This window comes from Carlito syrichta, unplaced genomic scaffold (genome assembly GCF_000164805.1).
Source record: "Carlito syrichta isolate Samal-C Ts95f unplaced genomic scaffold, Tarsius_syrichta-2.0.1 Scaffold315490, whole genome shotgun sequence".
Taxonomy (NCBI): Eukaryota; Metazoa; Chordata; class Mammalia; order Primates; family Tarsiidae; genus Carlito; species Carlito syrichta.
This window is the reverse complement of record NW_007259586.1, coordinates 2089489-2113325: the sequence shown is the minus strand read 5'-3', so window position 1 is coordinate 2113325 and position 23837 is coordinate 2089489. Positions and strand designations below refer to the sequence as shown.

The following is a 23837-nucleotide window of genomic DNA, read 5'->3' as shown; positions in this document are numbered from 1 at the left end:
ATCCTTCTGTCTCAGCATTCCAAGTAGCCAGAACTATAGGTGTGCGCTACCACACCTGGCTAATTTTTTATTGTAGAGATGAGGTCTTGCCAAGTTGTCCAGGCTGTTCTTGAACCCATGGGCTCAGGCAATCCTCTTGCCTCGGCTTTCCAAAGGGCTGGGATTACAGGCTTGAGTCACTGCACCCAGCCTAAAATAATTTTTTTTAAACCGCTAAAAAAAATAATACATGAGTGGGTCATGCCAAACTAGTCCATGGACCAGTTTGCAACTCTAAATCCTTCCTACACTTCAAAGCATAGCTTTAGTCTAGCAGTTCTCACCAGAGGGCAATTTTGTCCCCCAGCAGATATCTGACAATATCTGGAGACATTTTAGGTTGTCACAATTAGGGAAAGGGGGCAGGTATGCTTCAGGCACCTACTGAGTAGAGACCAAGGATGCTGTTCAACACCCTACAATATGTAGGATGGACTCCGGAACGAAGAATTATCTGGCCCCAAAGGTGAAAAGTGTGGAGCTTGAAACGCTCTGCTCTAGTTTAAATAAATCCTGTTGTCACCCATCCTTCTCCCCAATTCATCTCTTGTCCAGATCTGTATGGCATAGACTCAGACTACATGTTACTGCTGGTAAAATTCCCTTGTTAGTTTTGTCTTCAAATTTGATTGTGAGTGCTATTTTCTCTCTCCTTATTCCAGAGCTGTACACATAGAATATCCTCAGTTCTTCATGAAGACCAGGCATGGATCAAATGGGAAGAGGTTTGTCACAATTCTTATTAGGACTATGAAATTAAACAGAAAAAGTCTCAAATAAATAGGAATCTCAACAGTTTAATTTTAGAGGAAAAAGAATGGTCAAATCTAGTCCCAATTCTGCATAGTTTGTACTTAAAGACCTCACTCCTGCAGTGAGCGCAATGAGTTCTCCTTTTTCCTCCAATTACTAGCTTCTCCCTGTCTTCTAAGTCATTGCTATCCACATACAAGAACACCGTGGTACCTTCTATTTTAAAAACAAAGCAAGCCGGGCTCGGTGGCTCAGCCCATAATCCCGCACCTTTGGGAGGCTGAGGTGAGTGGATTGCCTGAACCCGCGGGTTCGAGGCCCGCCTGGGCAACTTTGCGAGACCTCATCTCTACAATAAATCAAAAATTAGCCGGGCGTGGTAGCGCACGCCTGTAATTCCGGTTACTCGGAAGGCTGAGGTGGAAGGATCGCCGGAGCCCTGCAGGTCGAGGCTGCAGTGGCCGGGAGCGGCCACTGCACTCCAGTCTGGGTGACAGAGTGAGACTCCAACTCAAAAAAGAAAAAAACAAAACAAAACAAAGCAAAACCCTCTCCTTTGACACCACATCCTTCTCCTCTTTTCTCGATTCCATTTCACAGCAAAGCTTCCTGAGTAGCTCGTCCAAGTCCTCATCCCACTTCCCCCTTTCCCACCCCATTCATGCTGACTGCATTCACAGGAGCACTTTGCAGACCTGCTCTCAGAGGGCGCCAAGCCACAGGTAGCGTTTCCACCCTCGCAGGCCTCCATCTCTGCTGCTAGGATATTCTTGAGACTCTGTCTTCTTTTGGATTCTGTGATACAAGGCCTTCCTGCTCTTTGTCCTATTTGCATTGGCTGTTCCATTTTTACAGGGGCCTCCTACTCAGTGTGATCCAAGCGGTGATGTGTCTTAGGATTCTGTCTTGTGCTTCTTCTCTCCTCTTTCCGTTCTTGCCCTCCATGATCTAATTCAGCCACACGGCTCTAAACATCATCGACTTCTATGTTTTACAAGCTTTTGTGAATGCACTCCACACTGAGAAATACATTTAACAACATATTCATGCACACATACATATAGATGTGTATGCATGGATGTATCTGCACACACACAGTAGATGTTTCATGAAAAAAGTACTTATGTACCTAGTATCTAGTGACTGTGATACATTCTGATGTTTTCTATTCTATTTCACTTTCAAAACAAAACAAAACACTGGCTATGGCCCAACACATTGATTTCAAGGCCTAGTAACAGATCACAGTCCACAGTTTATAGAACTCTCAATTATATGATAATGGCACATTATATATCACCATCACCAAATCCAGATTCCAGATAACCTCCCATAGTTCTGCCTCACGTGGATGTCAAAAGGCCATTTTACAATCAACACATGTGAGAAAGAACCCTTGATTCCATGGCTCAGGTCCTATCTGTTCCTACATCAGTATCCAAATCTGAGCAAAGATTCTGCCCAGATAAAAAACTCAGGGGTCATTTTTGGCTCCTCCCTTTTCCTTTCCTCCTCCAGTTGAGGTCAGCAAACTACAGCTTGTGGGTCATATAAAGGTTCTCTTGGAACATAACCAACCTATTTGTGCACATATCACCTGCTACAAGGGCAGAACAGAGTACTGAGGATAGAGACCGTATGGCCCACAAAGTCTATTCTTAGGCTATTTACAAAAAAAAAAAAAGCCAACTTCTTTCCCTGTGGACTCTCATCAACACATCCCCAATCTCTCCTACCATGAGCCACTGTTATCACTCTAATCCAAGCTACTGATCCCCTTGCTGGAACCACTGCAACAGCCCAAATGGGGCTCCCCTTCCACTCCTGCTCCCCCTAAAATATATTCTTCACATATAAGACAGAAGGAAAATCTGAACACGTTCCTGGAAGCCTGACTCTTCACCATGTGAAATTAGACTGAAAATGGAATTTGAACTTCTGATCCTGGTATCCTATCTCTGACCTCAGCCACTACCCTTCTGCTCCACCTTCTCCAAGCACATTGGTCTCCCTTGCATTTATTTCTTGGGTCTTTGAAAGAACTGTCCCTTCCTGCTGGAATATTATTCCTTTCTCTGTGATCACTCATATCTTGGTACTAGGCCTGCCACACCTGCTCGCTTCATCTGTCTGATTTGCTTCACAGTACTTTTCCTTGGTTGACGTTTTCTTGTTCATCTGTTTATGTTTGCCCTTTCTCCCTATCTCCAAGAATAAAAGCTTCTTGAAATCAGGAGCCTGTTTGTTTTGTTTGCTACTCTAGTCCCAGGGCCTAGAAGATGCCTGGCACATGATGTTAATGAATTTGTTCCCAAAAGGGACAACAAAGCACCTTCTTTACATTCCGATTCAGCCCTTAAGTAGAAGCACAGAATAATAATTCTATAGCCTGTCCACCATGCCAATTTTATTTCACCACTCTTCTAGAAATGTTGCCACTCTTCAAGGCATGAAGTGTCACCATGCCTTAACAAAAATTATAAATCTCTCTCTCACACACACACACAAACTCTCTCTCTCTCTCATAATAAATAATGCATATAAGCAAGTAACTTGGTGCATTAAGTTTACCTTCAAGGAAAATGAGACACTGCCTTGTAGAAAAAAAGTAATAGTTTTAGGTGTGCCAATCATTTTGCATTATGACTATAACAAGAACAAAACTCAAATCATCCAATAAAGTCTGAAATTGCATATAAATGTTAGAACAAATAAGTAAAGTTTGCTTAGGTTTAAAAACTATAAGACCAAAAATCCATAAAGAAACCAGAGTTCCCTTAAGATGGGAAAGTGAGGAGTAATTTTTATGTATTATGTAATGAGAGACAGATCCAAAGTAGAAACATTTTTATATTTATCTCATCTCTTGCTGTAAGTCATCTCAAATAGACATGTGACCTCCTCCGTCGATAAGGAATTCTCAAATAAAATCCATGATAACTTTAAACCCTAGCAATAAATCAAAATAGCAACTTAAAACTGCATTCCTAATAAAGGCCAGAAGGCTCCTGAATACCAAATTGGAACGCCATCCTGTGGGGCACCGTGGAAGTGCTAGCAGGTTTGCTCATTTTAACTTGAACAACTTTTAACAGCTAGGAAGATGTCAGGCAGCATCCTGGATGTGACAAGAGGACCCAACTTAGACAATTATTAGAAAAACTAAGCGCCACAGATTAGTGATGCGTAAGGTCGATTAGTCTGAGATACTGAATCACTGAATCAGATAAATACACCAAGGAGACTTCAACATCTTCCTTTTCAAACCGAGTTCTGACAATCTATAACTTGCTCGCGTGGCAGACTACACATATTTGGTATGGAAGAATTTTGGGGTTTTAAAGTTTCTTTCACTTTTTGGATTAAAGGTACTTTAATAAGATAATTTAAGGGCAACTCCTTAAGCAACTTCTGGCCAGGGAGAGGTCCTGTAAACCCCTCAAACACTAGAGGAGACCAGGCCAAGAATGAGAAAGAAGAGACTGCTACAAGCACTTAGACTTGGCAGATTTTAAGTTCTCTGAGTCTCAATTCCTTGCACCCTCTCACATCTAGTTAAACATATAAAGGGCTTAGAGTAGCACCTAGGTGTGAGAAAAATTTAATATGCAAGAACTATTTTTATTACCCTTTACATAAAAATAAACCCATCGATCATGAAATTGCCTTCAATTCCATACTTTCTTCTATGCAAAAGTATGAAAATAAGAGAAAGGGTAAAAAAAAGGTTATTCAGCCTCTCACTTGTGAGGGTAAATTAATTAAAATCTCTATAACTGTACTGTCCAATAGTACTTCCTATGATGATAAAAATGTTCTCTATCTGCACTGTCCAATATGGTAGTTACTAGCCACAGACAGTTACTGAGCACTTGAAATCTGGCCAGATGGACTGAGAAACTGAATTTTAAACTTTATGTAATTTTAATTTATGAGACAGTGGCTACTTTACTAGATGCTGGAGAACAGGCTTCTGCACCAACTTGGTGCACTGGCATGAGGTTGCAGGATCTTGGCTACAGACAGGCAGAGCAATGCATTTACTTGTTGTTTAGGGCAGCCTGTGACAGAGGATACAGGTTTTGTAAGCAAAAAGATCTGGGTTCAGACTCAGGCTCTGTCACCTTTTCAGCTGTGTGAGTTTGGGGTGGCCAATCTCCTGCTGCCTGTTTCCTCAGTTACCATGATGCTATTCACACCTCAGAAAGTTCTAATGAGGATTAGCTTGTATGAAAACAAAGGGTCTGGCATTAACTCATCTTTTCATTCAATGAACATGCTTTTCAGAATACCTACAATGGGCCAGGCACCATTTTTAGGCAGCAGGAATTAAGTAATGAGTGACCGCGTTGCAGCTCTCGCAGGGATCACAAGTAGGCAGAGCGCATGAGGATGCTCATGGTAGCAGGCAGTGATGGTGGTGGTGGATGCTATTCTATTTTATGTGGCAAGACTGCACTGACCTCTCAGATGAAAGGACCTTCGAGCTGAGGACCTTCCTGAAGGATGTGAATGAGGGCATCCTGGAGCTACCTGGGAGAAGGAAACCACAGAAGAAGAAGCAAGTGCTAGGGCCCTGACACAGGCTTCTGGTGTTTACACAGAATGATGGGAAACCATTTTGACATGAGGACTGCCTAATACAATTTAAATCATTCCAGCTAGACTATGGACTGGAGGAAAGCACTGAGACCTGCTGCTAGGTTGCAGCAAGGCCAGGTGTCACACGATGGATGGTGTAGGGCAGGGAAGAGGTGGAACATAAGCTGAGACTGAATATTACTGAGACGAGAGAGTTGACAGTATCTGCCAATGAAATGGATAGGACTCCAACACCATTAGGGTACCACACAATACACAACCTGAATTCCCCTTCCTGAGGCCCTACAGGTCAACCTTAGGCAGTTGTGGCAGTCAAACACTTTAGAAGTACAATGGGCAATTCAAGACCAAAGGGCAAAAAGGAGAGATGTCTTATCACTGTGCTTAACTCTCTGCACACAGCTCACTGGGGGTCTAATTATGATGGTTTTGCATCATTTCAGAAGAAAACACACATACACAGAGAGAGAGAGAGAGAGAGAGAGAGAGAGAAGCTAATGCTAATGATGTGCTTAGATGATGAGATTAGATATTGCTTTTTCTGTTTGGATCAATGAGGATTTAATGAACTAAATATCATCAGTACATTTTGATGAGAATTAAGTGGCATCGATTTGCCAATGGACTCTGGGTTTTATACGCTCCTTTATACATAAGATACACTCCTCAACAGTTATGGCCCTGCAGGAGTTTCTTGCCTATAGGCCAGGAGGCTGTTTAGCAGGGTGGCTAGGCATTCTCTGGAGCCAAAATTCCTAGACTCAAATCTTAGCTTGGCCACTAACTAGCTGTATGAGTTTGGGTAAATCTTTAACACTCTCTGGTCCTCAGCTCACTCTTCTTTAAAATGGAGCTAAGATTATACTTACCTCAGGGGCTCTTACAAATTATGATATATATTTTACACTACATCTTTAAAATAAAAAAGATTATGACATATAAAATCTTAAGAAATGTGTCTCACACATTGTAGAAGGATTTATTATAAAGTTTTCATTACAAATTTTATGCATGCTTTCCCAACAAAGTCAGAAATATCTCCGTTGCTTTATACTAATTTACACCAAATTCAGCTATGGGGTTTCAACACCTAAAACAAAAACAATTCCTTCATTTTTTTTTCCCCTAGCATAGAAGCTAACAACCACTGCCTTAATTTCACAGAGGATCCTACTGAAAAATCACATTGTAAACTAGTGGCAGTTTCAATGTGGTCGTAACAATGAAGTGTTAAGCGGTTTTATTCGTGTGCGTGCATGTGTGGGCATATGCGTGAATGTGTGTATGTGTGAAAGGACACAGCATGGATTTAATATACACAATGATCAGCCATTTTAACATTGCCTAAATCTCATGTTTTTCTAGCAGTTCACTTAATTTACCCTCTACTAGTCAAGGACAGAACTGGTTTCTCAGAGATAGCTACTGAGAGTTGCTTTACAACCCCTATCCCCAGCTTGTTTTGTACTAATTCGATTTTTTATTTCAGGCATTTTCCTTCACTCATAAGACCCAAGTTAACCTAATCAACCCTTTGTGACCTTTGTGACACAGACAGGCCCCATCATTGTGGCAGCAGTCATATGACTCACCCACCATCTACCTGCTGTCCATCATCTGACATCAGTACCTGCGCTTACCTGTTCCTTCATGATGATGTGGAGCAGACCACCAGCCAATAACCTTAATGACCTTCCCCCATCAAAGGGAAGAAATGAAAAGACTCAGCCATGAGCAGCCAGGGCCATTGTCTTGCTAAGTTATGGTGTGGCCATGTGCTTTTTGAGCTATGGCCAGGCCATGTTTTCCTAAGCTTTGGGCCCCCTCTTGTTCCTTGAAGAGGTGAATCTCCTCTCTCTCTCTCTCATTAACTCCCTAAATAAACTATACTTTCTAATCTAACTTCTGTGCAATTCTTTGCATCTTTCATGTGGCATCAGATTGCACACCAGATACCCACACCCTAATGGGCCTGACTCAACATTCTGGAGGCCCCTGCTGGGGGGCCTCTAACAATGTGTATTGCATGTACTGTGATAACATGTCTGGCACACAGCAAGTGCTCAGTAAATGAGAGTAGTGACATTATCATTATCGTTACCATCGCCACCAACATTTTCATATCTAATTTTTGCCTTCTATCCTTATTATCAACTTCTTAGACTTATGAAGTGTGATTATAAAGCTACATGGTTAATTTTCTATTGTGATTTATGAATTAAGTTTAATTTCTTCAGCTAGTATTTGCTGAGAAGTTCCCAATTTCCAGGTTCCCCACGCAGTGCCAGAAATAAAAGAGTATAAGTTGGACATAGCCCTGCCCTCCAGGAATATTAACATTTCATGACTTTCTAATCAGACCCTAAAATTACTCAGTGATCTGAATGAGCATTCAGTATATGGCTTGTGCAAACTAGACAGCAAAACATTACTTTCATTACTGTCGTGCTCAGCAAAAGCCAGTGGGAGGATGGTGCTCCAAGTGAGAATCTCCAGTATCAAGTCCTCTCTTCTACTCTCTTCTCTGAAGTTGAAAAATGTAGAACATGGGAGCAGAAAGGGACCTTAAGGAAGACTCAGAAATCTGTTGCTTATAAAACGAACTTTAAAAGAAGAACATTACTTGGAAATGAAAATAATGCTTTAGGTTTATAAACTTATTTCCCCCAAGTTATATGCCTATATCATAGAATGAAAACTAGAAGTCACTGTTAGAGCAAAAGTCTAACATTATTTGCAATTCTAGTTGTACATCAAAATCACTAGCGGAACTTCTAAAAATATATATATAGAGATGCCTGAACATAATATACTGATATTAAGATTTTGTAGGTCCTGCCTAGAGCTCTTTATTAAATAATAATAATAATGCTTCCCAGCCAGGCTCCGTGACTCAGCCTGTAATCTCGCACTTTGGGAGGCTGAGGTGAATGGATTGCCTGAGCCCGCGGGTTCAAGACCCACCTGGGCAACTTGGCGAGACCTCATCTCTACAATAAACCAAAAATTAGCCGGGCGTGGTAGTGCGCGCCTGTAGTTCCAGCTACTTGGAAGGCTGAGGCGGAAGGATTGCTGGATCCCAGCAGGTCGAGGCTGTGGTGGCCGGGAGAGGCCACTGCACTCCAGTCTGGGAGACAGAATGAGACTCCAACTCAAAAAAAAAAAAGCTTCCCCATCCAATTGCTTCTGATATTAAGCAATATCAGTAAAATACCACTGACTGATCAGGTGATGCCTACTAAAAGGTCAGGAATTGGCACAAATGCTACCTTATTTAATCTATGTACATCATGCCCATGCAAGACAAGAAATATTAATCCCATCTTTTTCGGATGTCAACCTAAACTCAGAGAGGGTAAGTCACTTGCCTAAGGTCACAAAGTGAATAAAGCAGTAGCTGGGATTCAAATTTCCATCCTCTGACTCCAGAAACTTGTGGTCTTTCCTCTATACAACAATAAAGTGATTCTTTGCATAAAATTAGAGCCAAAAGGAACTGCCTAAAAGATTCGCTAGTTCAAAATATCCATTTTTTTGGATGAAAAAATAGGGCCAGGTACAGTGGCTCATGCCTGTAATTCCAGCACTTTAGGAGACTGAGGTGGTAAGGACTGCTTGAGCCCAGGATTGTTCAAGACCAGCCTGAGCACCACAGTAAGACCTTGTCTCTACAAAAAAAAGAAAAGAAAAGAAAAAGAAGAAAAAAAAATTAGCCAGGTATGGGTGGGCTGAGGCGGGAGAATCACTTGAGCCCAGGAGGCTGTGATCGTGCCACTGCACTCCAGCCTGGGAAACAGAGTGAAACACTGACCCAAAAAAAAAGAAGGAAGGAGGGAAGGGAGAGAGGGAGGGAAGGGAGAGAGGGAGGGAAGGGAGAGAGGAAGGGAGAGAGAGAGGGGAGGGAAGAAGGAAGGGAGGAGAGAGAGGTGACTGACAAGGGGGGAAGGGAGGGGAGGGGAGGGTGTCAGGGTAGAAACAGAACCTGACTCAAAGGTATACAGTGGTGTAAGGTCAGAGTCTGAACTAGAGGCCAGCTCCTGACACCCCCAGTTCATCTTTCTTTTCAATATAAACTTTCAAAAGCAAAACATATGTTCTCTACTTTCATAGTGTTGCCAAATCTTCTTTTGAAATCTTCTTTTGACTCAGCCCAAAATTATATTTTAGAGAGTGTAACACCTACTGATAGGTGTGAATTAGCTGAACATACAAAATATTTTAAATAGAGGAACACAGGTAGTTATGGTACCTACATATAATCCTTTTTAAAAAAGAAAAATCCATTATGAACAAATTCTATTGCTTTTACAAATTAAAAATCATCAACTATTTAATAATTATCTTCTAGTTTGATTTTCTAAATACCCCAAAAGAAGTCCCTAGACTCACACTGGTGTCAGGTGACAGGATTTCTGAAAGTAAGAACTAAGTTCAAAATAAAACAATAAAAAGCACATTCCAGCAGAGGGAGAAGGAGGAAAGGACACACAATAGGAAGATAGGAGCCAGGCAGAGGAAGAAGGAGCTACCCTCAAAAACCGGAGTGATGGGCTGACAGGTAGGAAGACATTTACAGAGAGAAGACTTGTAAACATATTTATGATGGTCCCAGCTACCTGGGCATGTGGATAAATACACCCCTAGTAGCTCCAAGCCTGACTCAGGAAATTGTATGACCTCAAAAATTTACAAATAATATTTCAACCTTAGCTTGATTTCGGGATGAGAAGAGGAAGACGGACTAAAAAAAAAAGTCATAATGAAATATACTGGATCTTGACAAGAACAAATGTCAAAAATAAGCTTCAGAGATTAAGAATTAAAATAGATGTTACCAATGTAGTAAGTTCTGCCTCAAAGTAAAAAAAAAAGGCTCATTCTTTAAAGCACTGAGAGCCTCATTTCTTGTGATATTAATTCCTGAGAATCATGAATGGTGTGAATTTAATGAGCTTACCAATCTGCTTACTAGCAGTTACGACAGAAATGAGATTCATTGCAAAAAGAATCAGTGAAGTGGCCATTTACTTTCTCATTCAACCTAGATGCTGTCATGGTACCTTCATCAAACCTTCTCATTGTACCCCCACCACACAGAAGAGATGATTAAATGTCAGCCCTGATTTAATTAACTAATGCATGGCAGAAACAAACATATTTATGTGCTTTCAAGAAAGATTAATAGTAGCTGGTGCTGACTTGCCAACTGCAGATGTACAAACTTTCCATCCTATACATAAATCAGACACCCGACATATGGTGTGTTTTAAAGACTGCTGATGTCACAGTGATTTTAAATTCTCGGGTTCCAAAATCAATGTAGATGTTGATTATTATGACAACATATTCTGGATCTTCCCCTACGCATGTTATAAAATGTAACAGCATTAACAAGAAGAAGGTCTAAGGAATTAAGAAGAGAGAACACAAACATATTTAAAATCAGGATGTGTTTCTATAATTAGTTGTTTGCTGGTTTGGGCAAATTCATTACAGTATGGTTCCAGTAAGTGTTGTAAATTACTAGGTTGGCAATGAGACTTTATATTTGGTGTCCTCAGAAGTAAATCTAATGGGATAGAAAAACTCAACACATCGATGACAGAAATGAAGGAGCAAATAGATGAGGCAGGCATACAAGGTAGTCTGTGACTGTCAAATGAGCAGTGGCTGCATCAGAGATGTGCCTGATGTACCAAGAACTATTTGAAAGTTTCCAGGTTGTCAGCCACAGTCTTCAGCAATTATGCAAAAATCAGTGTTGCTCAGAGTTAAGTAGGGCAGAGCACTGGACTGGAAACCAGAGCCAGGGTGGACGTCTCACTGTGGCTGGTACCTTCCTACCTCACAGGGAAGTGGCAAAGATCAGAGGAGAGGCATGTGCAGGCATGGAAGCACTTTGTCGATCGTCAGCTTGTCTACAAGTGCTGGGTATCATCACCATCATCAATACCATCATTATCCTCATCATCATCCTTCTGACGCTCAAATCGTCTCCTATCACATCTCGGTCACTGCTTACAAGAAAATTATCTGGACAGTCAAGTGATCTAGATACAAGAAGAGACTTTAAAACTGGTGGAAATAATATTTTTAAAAGTAAAATCTGCACAATGGCTTTTATAACTAACTGCTCAACAAGGGTCGAACATTTCAATTCACATAGTTGCTCTGGGATTTTTTTCCAGTGGCTCTGACCATTTTGAACACAGAACATGTAGCTTCACAAAAACTTGCAACACAAATGAACTCCTCTATAGCAAGAGAACCAAAAGGAAATAAAAGCCTTGTTCCTGATCTCTTCTCGGAGGACCCAAATATGCTGTGCATGAAGCAAATCATGCTGGCAAGGATCAGGGAACAACCATTCTCAGACCCATCATGTGAAACTAGTCACAAATACACAACCCGGGAGCAAGAAAACATGAGATGGTGGGAAAGACTTCTCAGTGGGAGATCCCAGGTCTGGAAAGAGGGTGGAGGGGCAGGCAAGGAGAAAAAAGGAAGCTTGGTGTCTCAAGATTTAAAATATCCTAGATCTCTGAAACGCTCAACTACTTCATTAAAATGTGAGTGTGTTGAGGCAAGTTTTTACTATGATTAGTGGAGTTTTTATTCCTACCAAAAATAAATAATTGCATGCCTATTTATTCATTCAATATCTATTCATTCATGAATACCTAAAAGGAATCAGGTGTTGTGTTAAATGCTGGGGCTAACAGCTGTCAATGTGCAGATGTAGAACCCTGACTTTATGGAGCTTATAGTCTAGTGAAAGAGAAACAAACAACAAAATAAGTATATAAAATAATGCCTCGTGCTGATAATAGTGATCACAACAAAGGCTATGAAGAAATGAGGTGGTGTAATAGAGATTACATGGAGGTGTTGGGGAGCTACTCTAGATAAAGTTATCAGAGAAGCCTTCACTCATGAGGAGACCTGAATAAGACTGGGAAGGGCTAGGACAGGAATATTCCAGGCAGAAGGAACAGAAAGTACAAAGGCCCTGAGGCAGGTACAGGCTTGTAGCATTAAACTCCAGAAAAGAAGCCATGGTGGGTGGCTAAAGCACCTTGAAAAGGGAGAAAGGAGTATGAGATGAGGTTGGAAAAGTGGTTAGAGCACAGTTTGCACCCTATGCAGGCCAGGTTCAGGAGACTTACTGGATAAAGGGTTTTTTTGATTAAAAAAAAAAATTTTTTTTTTTTTTTTTTTAGAGATAGGGTCTCATTGTGTTACCTAGGCTGGACTTAAGCTCCTGGGCTCAAGCAATCTTCCCACCTCAGTCTCCCGAATAGCTGGGACTAGTCGTGTGCCACAAATGGCTTAGGTTTTAATGATTTTTGAAAAGGACAATCTGATCTATGTTTAAAGGATCACTCTGCATATGTCTAACGTAGTTTATTAGCCATAACCTTTATGCCAAAGAGGCTACCATTTGGGGAAATCAGAGGGCATTTTGAATGCATTTCCAAATAGTTAATTAAAAATAAACTTAAAGGAATCCACATTTTAAAAGTCCCAACTGGTCACCTGAAGTCCACTAAGTTAAGCAATAAATTTGGAATTTAAAAAAAACCCAAAGAACACAAAACAAACCTACTTACCTCCTCGTTGCACCAACAATGTGACCTCACTTCCCTTAGGACATTCGACCAACATGTCTACCACCTGGTTGTGAGTAAGAGCCTGAACGTTCTTCTTATTAACTTCCACTATAAGATCCCCTTCTTTCAGGCCTCGGCACCTTGGACTGTCAACAATCTGTTTCACTCTCTGGCCGCCACCACCAGGACTGTCCGCAATAGTAAAACCAAAGCCCATGGGCCCTTTGACTATATGAACAGTTATGAGTTCCGGCTGAGTGGCTATGGAGGAAGCCAAAGAGACAGTATCGTTGGGATAGCCATGGGAACTGCTTGAAGTCACGTCAGCAGGGCTGCTTGGTCTGGCGTCTTTCATGCCGTTGACTTTGCCTGTTTTGCTACTGTGGCTAGCTGGCGAATCATAGGTCTCTTGCCCATTCACAATAATTGGTTCTTTATCCAAAATAGCTACCGAGGTCACTAAACTTGTATTGGGGTCATCTGGGTCAAAAGGCAATGGGTAACCTCGGCAGAGTTCAAGGTCCACACTGGCACCAATGGGAATGGACTGGAAGATTTTCACAACTTGAGCATGTGTGTGTCCCAAAACACAGGTGTCATTCACACTGACAATTACATCCCCTGTAAAAGATAAGTGTTTGCGGGTTAAAAAAAGAGCGTCCATCAAAGTGATACCAACATTATAATTTCTCCCAATACAAAGCTGAATTGAAACTGGATGTGGGGTGATGCCACAGGGCACAGATGGCCTCGAATACAGATTGTAACTCCTAATAACACATTCTTCCAGCATCTAGTATCCTCCCTGCTAACGAGAATAGAACAGTTATTGAGAGAACATTGCAGAGTTCTCTTAAAAAAATTCTCACTGCAGAAATCCAAGTTTGAACTCATTTATTCAAACAGTTAGGTTTTTAGAAAATTACTGCTTTACTGTACACTATAGCATTCTAAATTTCCCAAAGTAAAATGGCTTCAAAGGTTTTTAATCTGTACCAAGGGATAAATTTACATAATGTAGGGACCGGGCTCCTTCTCAAGGTGTTTAAGAGACATTTGGAAACCTGTGCAGTCATGATGCTGTTTGGTCTTGCTAGGGTGCTGGGTAGGAGTCTCACCACACAGAGCACGCTAAGGCCATGTGGACGCTACCTGTTTCCATCTTGCCATCCAATGCAGCAGGGCCATCTAGGACCAAGCTCTTGATCTGGAGAAACTCATCGGGTTCATCCCCGCCGACCACTGTGAAGCCAAAGCCTCGACTGCTTTTCCGCAGCTTCGTGTGAATGAACTTGCCTTTCAACTCAGAAGGGTTTCGTGTAAAAAAGGGTTTGCCTAGATTAAAATAAGAAAAACACAAAGAATGTCACTATGACTGAAAGAGAATTCAACAACAAGATGTGAAACAATATATAGATAACACTTCCAGTTCATGTGCTGAAGCCTTTAGGTGCGTACACGTCTCTTGATTTCAGTAATAAGAGTGTTCCGACTGGGAGTGGTGGCTGGCGCCTGAAATCCCAGTACTTTAGGAGGCCAAGGCAGGAGAATCACTTGAGCCTGGGAGTTCAAGACCAACCTAGGCAACATTGTGAGGTGTCACTACAAAAAATAAAAAAAACAGGCAGGCATGGTGGTACATACCTGTAGTCCCAGCTACTCGGGAGACTGAGATGGAAGGATTCCCTGAGCCCAGGAGGTAGAGGCTGCAGTGAGTCATGATCATGCGACTGCACTCCAGCATGGGCAACAAAGTGAGACCCTGCTTCAGTTAAAAAAAAAAAAAAAAGTGTTTCTAGGCCCCACTGTTTAAGGAAAGGGTTGTCTTACATAGAGCGTGTCAGCTTGAGGGGTCAAAAGAAAATACAAGAGAGAAATAAAATTGGTCCCATTCATGTGACACACTTCTTAGTTTTAGTTCATGTAGTTTGACAGCAACTGAGCTGCTCCAAGCTCCTTCACAGAAAATGGAATCAGTCTGTTTTGTGTCTTTTGTTTTGCTTTGGTTTTTATTTTGCAATATGGATTCTGATGTGTTGCTTTAGGCTTGGCTTCCATTAGCAAAAAACCTTAGTTTTTAATCAAATACAACAAACAGACTGAAAATGCACAGATAATATCAGAAAACATATTAGGGTCACAAAAATTGAATTTATTAAAATTTAAAAAGTAGAATTTTTAATTTTCAAAATTATTTTTAAAATTAGGCACTATAACTTTACTTTGGATTGAAACCTAAATTAAACTGATTTTTTCCTATTATTGGCATCTTTTAACAATTTGTGAAATATCCAACACATGTTCTAAAAAAGTTTAGGACATGAGGCTTAGGATATTTTTTAAAAAACAAAAGAGCAAACAGAAAATCCCCTAAACTAAACTAAGTAGTTACTAATAAGTGCGATGCAGCTCCAAATTCAGCTGACTTACTTAAAATAAATTAATAGATACATAGCTTAAATAACTTCCAAACATGCTACCGAAGGTTTTATTGAATTTTCTTGATGCATTCACAAACTACAATTGGACACAAACCAAAAAGCTTTTTGAGGGGTTTTATTAGGCACTTCTCTGTAATTGAGAAACCCCCTGGAATTTTTCTGGTTATCCCAAGTAGTGGTCCTAATTCTACAAGCACAGTTTTTCATCTCTCCTAATTTTATTTCCTATTTCTGCTCTTGCCACAGCCTCCCCATCTACCCTGTTTCTTTTCTATTAAAAATATTATCCAAAAAAACAATAGGGATAGAAAGAAGTTCCCACACACCCCTAAACTAGGAGCCTGGCAACCAGGAAAAAAAGCTATTTTTGGTTAGTTTTAAAAGGTCGCTGGGCATGCATACAATTTTTTTTTTTTTTGAGTTGGAGTCTCACTCTGTCGCCCAGACTGGAGTGCAGTGGCCGCTCCCGGCCACTGCAGCCTCGACCTGCTGGGCTCCGGAAATCCTTCCGCCTCAGCCTTCCAAGTAGCTGGAACTACAGGTGCGCGCTACCACACCTGGCTAATTTTTTATTTATTGTAGAGATGAGGTCTCGCCAAGTTGCCCAGGTGGGTCTTGAACCCGCAGGTTGAGGCAATCCACTCACCTCAGCTTCCCAAAGGCGCGGGATTACAGGCTGAACCACCAAGCCCGGCTGCATACAATTTTTAATTGCATATTTAAAAAGTTTCTGACTTAAAAAGAAGGCGCTTTTAAACTACCTGTAGTGAGAGGTCTGTTCACTAACTTCCTCTCTAACATAGTCCCAAGGCGGATTAGAAGCTTGACAAACTGCAGCCCTGTCACAGTGGGTAAAGAAAGGCAAGACTTAGGATGTACCATGTAAAGTCATCTGGCAAGGACCAGGAGGGTGATGTCACTTGCAGCAAGTGCTCTTGGGAAACAGCTGAGATAATTATCAGATGGGAGCCTTGAGGGGAAGCAAGATAAGCCCCAAAGTGTACTTTTGTGGGTGGGAGATGGAGGTTATGGCCTACAGTCTTGTAGCAGAGACTGCTAGGGAGTACCTGGAGCTTGAAGGGAAACATCTCAGCTGTGTGGAGACATCAGCAGCTATTATCATCTCAGTGGGACCTTTCCTACGTACCCTATTTAAAATTGGAATACTTCCAACATTACTGATCCCTCTTTCTTGTTTTATTTTTGTCCTCAACATTTGCCACCTTCCAACAGAACATACATCTTTCTTACTAGTTTGGCTTTCTGCCTTACTTTACCCACTCCCATGCCCGAGGGGCATTGCATATGCACACACATAAAATCACAAGGATGTTAGCTCCGTGAGGAATTTTCTTTGTACCCCAGTGTCTAGAATACCGTCTGCTACATTTTATGTGCTCCAAAAATTTTTGCTGAGTGGATGAACAAATAAAAAGCAAACAGAAATGAGATTCAACATGTCTTTGAGAAGGCTGAAGAGGTTAGAAGGGTGTTAGAAATTTTCACTCTTATTGTAGGTAAAGTTAGAAAATATGAAAATGTGCCTGGCACTTTCACTAATTAAAAAAAAAAAATCCATTAGCATATTTTGTGCTTAGAATGTTTTCACCTTACCAGAGACATGAGCAGAGTTATGAAATTATACGACTGACTTCCTTTTCCAAAGCTTAACTAAAGAGGGAAGATCAGAGGGTTTTGCAATTATGCACATTTTATTACTTTGTATGTATGGGTGGGTCATTAGTTAATGTAGCTTTTGGAAAGAAATGTTTTTCTCCCCATAAGCAGTGGAATTTGGAGCTCTCTGCTACAGCCCCCTGGTACATGTAATTTTCTGAGATCTTATCCTCTCTGACCAATCATCAGTTATGAGACATGGCTGTGTATGAAAATCATCAGGACAGCTTGTTAAAAGGTCCTCATTTTCAGTTCCTACTTGAGACTGACTCTGGATCTTCTGAGTCTTGGCCCAAAGCTCTCACTTGAACAGCACTTGGGTGTTTGTCTCCCTGCTGGGCTGGTACTATTCTTGACACTAGCATTTGAACACCTTAGGTTACTACTGTCCAACAGCACTTTCTGCGACACGGAAATGTTCTATACCTGCACTGTCCAATGTGGCAGTCACTAGTCACACATTGTTAATGAGCCCTTCAAATATGGCTGTTGAGTCTGAGGAACTCAATTTCTGATTCTTTCATTGTAATTAGTTTAAATTTACATGGCAACATGTAACAAGTGGCTTCCATACTGGAAACACAGGCTTAGACTATGCAATGAGGCATCCCACAAAAAAACAAAACAACCACAAAAAGCTTTGAGCCAGAAGTTAAACTACTCCTAATGAACATCAGTGTTCACATCTGTGCTCTACTACCTACTGGTTGTGTGGCCCTGGACCAGTTACTAAATCTCTCTGCCTGAGTGTCACATAGATAAACGGAGGTAAGGATGCTACCTACATCTCAAATGACAATTATGAGGAGTTTCCATGGTGGGTAACAAAAATGCTTAGGGAGGTACTGGGTACGTAATATGAGCTCAATGAATGAATGATTATTTTGATGGTGGTGGTGGTGCAGTGAGTAAGGTGGAGGGGGTAGTTGCAAAAATCTCTCCATAAGCATAAGCTTGAAGCTGGAGAGAGCACATCTCTAAAACGATCACTTGCTGGGATTAGAAGTACACTCTTGATCAGGAGAGAGTTTAGTTGAACAGTAAACTTAGCAAAGTTAATATCAAGCAACCTAATCATGTTAGCTATATGGCTTCTTCCCCACAGTACCATCAGCACTAGATACTACTCCAGACACAAGACACTGGATGCTGAGCAAGGCACTTAAGCAGCAAGCAGGTAACCTATGAGGCTGCAGTCTAAGGGTGATGTTTATCTCAATTGCATGCAGCTTGGAGTCAAAGTGTATGGATTCTGACTGGCTTCTGTGGTATCAATTACATTCCAAAGATTACAAGGATATTTGAAAGATGAGGATCAACGTGGAGACTACACAGTAGTACGGTTATTAGAATAAGTGAGTCAATATCAGGGAGAGTTTTGCGAGTCTGAACTTTTCCAGATCACTATTAGATAAAAGAGAGATTAAGAAGAAGAGGAGAGCCGGGCTCGGTGGCTCAACCTGTAATCCTGCGCTTTGGGAGGCCAAGGTGAGTGGATTGCCTGAGCGCGCAGGTTCAAGACCCACCTGGGCAACTTGGCGAGACCTCATCTCTACAATAATTCAAAAAAATTAGCCGGGTGTGGTAGTGTGCACCTGTAGTTCCAGCTACTTGGAAGGCTGAGGCGGAAGGATAGCCAGAGCCCAGCAGGTTGAGGCTAGAGTGGCCGGAAGCGGCCACTGCACTCCAGTCTGTGTGACAGAGTGAGACTTCAACTCAAAAAAAAAAAAAAAAAAAGAAGAGGAAGAAGAGGGGAAAAAAGGGGCCTAGAAAAAAGTCAAGTGAGAATCTAAGATGAAGTATCTAATACAGATAAATAGCATCTGAACTCTTTAGTGGGTGCACTAAGCATTCAGAACCAGGACCTAAACACTTAAAGCTTCTATTTATTTAATCTCTGAGACCATTCTTTAAGGAATCCTAGTTGGCTATCACATATAGATACTGTTTCACTCAGTAATTTTAGCAGAAACTAGATATCAAAGGATTATGTCTAATTTGAGGTTACCTCACATGAAAAAGAAAAAACAAACAACCAAAAAACCAGCTCTTGCTTCCTAGGATTTAAAGACTAACCAAGGAAGTATTATTAAACAACAAAACACAAATGAACATTAGTTATACCTGTTAAATTCCATAAATGAGAAGTATAGGATGATTAAGAGTGAATATGATAAGGGAGTCTAGCAATGATCTGAGGTGAGCAGGAGTTAGCCAAACGAGGAGTAAGAGGAAAAGCTTCTGCAAAGGCTCAGAAGTGGTCCACAGCTTTGCTGGTTCAAGGAGCTGAAAATAGGCTGGTGTGGAAGCTAAGAAGGCTTCTGCTGAGCCTTTTATCTTTGAAAAATTCTGAGGTGGCCACAGTCTTCTTGATATTAATTAACGTATTATTATCTACTACATCCTATCTTTATTAAAGCCATTGCCACCATTAAAAAGCATATTCACACCTGAAGACATGATTTTACATAAACTGATACGAATAATCTTATGACAATGTCAGTTAGCAGAGATACTTTCTTATAAAATTATGATGGAAGAGTCAAAATTAGAGAGCAGGGTTATTCTACTTATCTTTTAATATCTAACACAATTATGCATCTTCAAAAATGTAGAGAGGAAGATGCACCTTACAGTGTTTTTAATCTTTCTGGGCCACAAACATTCCCCAACTCCATCAAGCATAATGCTTGTTCTATTTTCCTTATTTAAAAGAAGAAAAGAAAACTAAACAGAAACATTTCCTCTCATTTAAAAGTAACAAGGTCCGAAAGTTGTAATGTTCTGGAGCTTCCAATTATCAGGAATGATCTTCTCTTGAAGCCTCATACTATATGAATGCAAATAAGTAAAATGCTATAAACGTGCATACACACCAAAACTGGGCCAAAAATAGGGAATGAGAACTTAAAACATACTATCAAATCACTTACAGTCATAGAAATATCTTAGTAAAAAGCAAGTGCGTGTGTTAGAATCTTAAGATAGGTAACACCGGGTTTATCTTATTTTGCTAGTATTTAATATTTGTGGCTCTAAAGTAATGATTCTGGGATGATTTTGCCACTCAGAGGCATTGGCAATGTCTGGAGTCATTTTTTGTTGTTACAATGGGGTGAGAGGTGGGCTGTGTACTACTGGCATCTAGTGGACAGGGGACATCCCACAATGCCCAGGACAATCCCATACAACAAAGATTTATCTAGTCAAAAATGTCAACGGTACTGAGGTTGAGAAACCCTGGCTTAAATGACCATTTAACAAGCAGTCATTGTTTTTAAAGTGTTACAAATAGTTGAAGAAATTTATTCAGATAAAGACTTCTAACTTTTTTTTGACAAGTCTGACTAACAGTACATTTAGAATTGCCTTCACTATTTATGCTTTCACTATCGAAGATATGACTTGGGAGTTACAAGGTTCCACTTTTTAAAGTATCTTTAAAAAATTAAATTTAAGCTAAAACCACAATATAGTGATGAAAACACTTTACCCTGAAGTGGAGCTTCTCTGGCTGGCTCTGAATTGCTCGGGGGGTGGTTTGGAATAACAGGAGGCACAAGGGATGAATGATCTTCTGTCCATTCTACAAGAAAGAAAAGAAAGTTTCCTCATTTTCCCTCAAATGGCTGGTCGACTTAAATATAATTCACCTTATCATTAACAATACCCAAGCCACTAAAACCAAGAGCAGATAGCTTAGATTAAAAACAAAAGTGGTAGCCGGGCTCGGTGACTCAGCCTGTAATCCTGCACCTTGGGAGGCTGAGGTGAGCGAATTGCCTGAGCCCACAGGTTTGAGACCCCCCAGTCTGGGCAACAGAATGAGACTCCAACTCAAAAAAATAAATAAATAAATAAATAAAAGTGGTGGGTGGACTCAGTGGCTTAGCCTGTAATCCCAGCACTTTGGGAGGCCGAGGCCAGTGGATTGCACTTTGGGAGGCTGAGCCCATGGGTTCAAGACCAGCCCAGGCAACTTGGAGAGACCTCATCTCTACAATAAATCAAAAATTAGCCAGGTGCAGTAGCACATGCCTGTAGTTCCGGCTACCTGGAAGGCTGAAGCAGAAGGATCGCTGGAGTCCAGCAGGTCAACACTGGGGTGGCCGTGAGCATGCCACTGAACTCCAGTCTGGGAGATGGAGTAAGACTTCAAATAAAAATAAAAAAATAAAAAGTGGTAACTGACCTCACTCTATGAAGATCTCTTTCTCTTGTCTAAGATGTTTTGGGAAGAAATATTGTGATAAGATAAACAAAAATGCCAGCTCTCTCTAGCTGGAGAGTCCAAAGTGAGATCAGGTAAAAAATATCAGGAAAAAGATATCGTCAACTAAAGGCAGCTCTATACGAGAGACATTTCTCTAATGCAATTGAGACATGGGCTAGGCTGCAAAGTCAGCTTGTTTCAGGTAGGGAGGAGGATGAAGGTAGATTTCAGCAGTTTGCTAAGGTGCTATCTTTTGTCATCTCTGCAATCCAAATGGGACCCATTACGAATACTCCTGGGTCCCACTGCAGTTTCATTCACCTTTGAGGCCCAGAAATAAGTCACAGTGAATGAGTGACCCTTGAGATGTACCCCACAATCACTTTCCAGCTCAGCTAACATATTCAATTACACACTCCCATTCCCCAGACTGCACTTTATAACACTACTAAGTTTTACCAGCATGGAAAAAAATATATTTATAAAGCTCTTTTAAGTAAAAAAAAAAAAAAAAAAAAAAAAAAAGATGTTGGTGAAGATAAGGAGAAAAGAGAATGATTATTTACCGTCAGTAGGAATATAAGTTAGTATAACCTCTATGGAAAACACTATTGAGATTCCTCAAAGAACTAAAAATAGAACTACCATTTGATCCAGCAATCCCACTAATGGGTATTTATACAAAGTCAAATAAATAATTATATCAAAAAAGATACCTGCTCATGTACGGGTAATTCAGCACTATTCACAATAACAAAGACAGGGTATCAAACTAAGTGTTCATCAACAGATTATTGGTAAGGAAAATGTGGTATACACACACATACACACACTCTCTCTCTCTCTCACAGGAATACTATTCAGCCATAAAAAAGAATGAAATCATGCCTTTTGCAGCAACATGAATGGAACATTATCTTAAGTAAAATAATTCAGAAAATGAAAGTCAAATAGTGCATGTTCTTACTTATAAGTGGGTACTAAATAGTGTATACACATGGACATAAATGTGAAGACTTGGAAAGGTGAGAGGGAGAGGTGAGGGATGAGAAATTACTTACTGGATACAAAGTACACTGTTTGGGTACTATTCAGCCCAGACTTTATTACTATGCAATATATACATGTATCAAAATTGCACTTGTACACCCTTAATTTATTTTTTTTTAATTCTTTTGAGATAGAAAAGAGATTAAGGTAGAGAGATTTTCCATGGGTGAATATACACACACATATATACAAATCCTCTCTAAATTATATAGTCTAGGGCAGAGGCTGGCAATCTGGCTTACTAGCCAAATTGGGCCCAATGCCTGCAAGTCAAAAAATAGTTTTTACATTTTCAAATGGTTGAAAAGAAAAAAGAGTATTTTGTGACACATAAAAATTACATGAAGTTCAAATTAGTGTCCATAAATAAAGTTTTATTGGAACACAGTTATACCTATTCATTTACATATTGTCTATACCTGCTTTCAAACTACAATGGCAGAGATGAATAGTTCTAACAGAGATCGATTATGAATCACAAAATCTAAAATATTTATTATCTGGCCATTTACAGAAAAAGTTTGCCAATCTGTTGACTAAGGTCTCTATTTATTATATTCAATATAGAACAGAAGTGTTATACTTTATATTCCTATATTTTATAGGTACATATTATAGTGAGGGGGCTATTAAGCCGATTATTTTATTTTATATTTTCAGATTTTTTTTTTTTTAATTGTAGGGCACAATTCAGGTTTAGGTATACAAATATTCATTGTGCAGGTACCCCTGTTGATGATGTGTGCCCCCCCCAGGCAGTTTCCCACTACTGCCAATCCCACCTCCCCACTCCCCTGCAGTTTCCCGCTACTGTCATTCCTTTTCTTATAGTATTACAATACTTGTTGAAGGTCCACTTATTAGTGAGAACATATGATACTCAATTCCTTGTTTCTGTGATAGATCGTTCAGTATTATAGACTCTAAGTTCATCCAGGTTGCTGCAAAGTTCATGATTTTGTTCTTCTTTATGGCTGCATAATAGTCCATTGTGTATATGTACCATATTTTTTTTTATCCAGTCCTCTTTTGATGGGCAGCATGGTTGGTTCCACGTTCTTGCTATTGTGAACAATGCTGCGATAAACATATGTGTGCAGGTATCTTTTTTATAGAGTGATTTGAGTTCTTCCAGGTACATTCCCAGTAGGGGGATTGCAGGGTCATATGGAAGGTCGATTTTTAGAACTTTTAGGAATTGCCACATTGTTTTCCACAGAGGCTGTACTAATTTACACTCCCATCTACAGTGTAGAAGTGTTCCCTTTTCGCCATACCCTCTCCAGCAGCTGTTATTTTTTAGTTATTGATGATTAAGCCGATTATTTTAAAAGATCACAATGAAAAACTGTGAAATGTCTAAGTATCGACTAGTAAGTAGATGACTAAATAGAGACATTTATAAAATACAATATTATACAGCCATTAAAAATTATAAGCTAAATCTATATT

The 23837-nt window shown here is 40.3% G+C and overlaps 1 protein-coding gene across 8 annotated transcripts in view; it reads right to left on the bottom strand.

The window, feature by feature from the left end:
* Positions 1-23837, bottom strand: part of MAGI1 (membrane associated guanylate kinase, WW and PDZ domain containing 1) — a 692842-nt gene that overhangs the window by 65559 nt on the left and 603446 nt on the right. For all 8 annotated transcript variants that reach the window (XM_021706368.1, XM_008072888.2, XM_021706369.1 and 5 more), the window contains 3 exons: positions 20616-20708; positions 14157-14339; positions 13005-13625 (listed from right to left, as the gene is read on the bottom strand). In XM_021706368.1, the coding sequence (XP_021562043.1) occupies positions 13005-13625; positions 14157-14339; positions 20616-20708 (897 nt within the window). The remainder of the gene's footprint in view (positions 1-13004; positions 13626-14156; positions 14340-20615; positions 20709-23837) is intronic.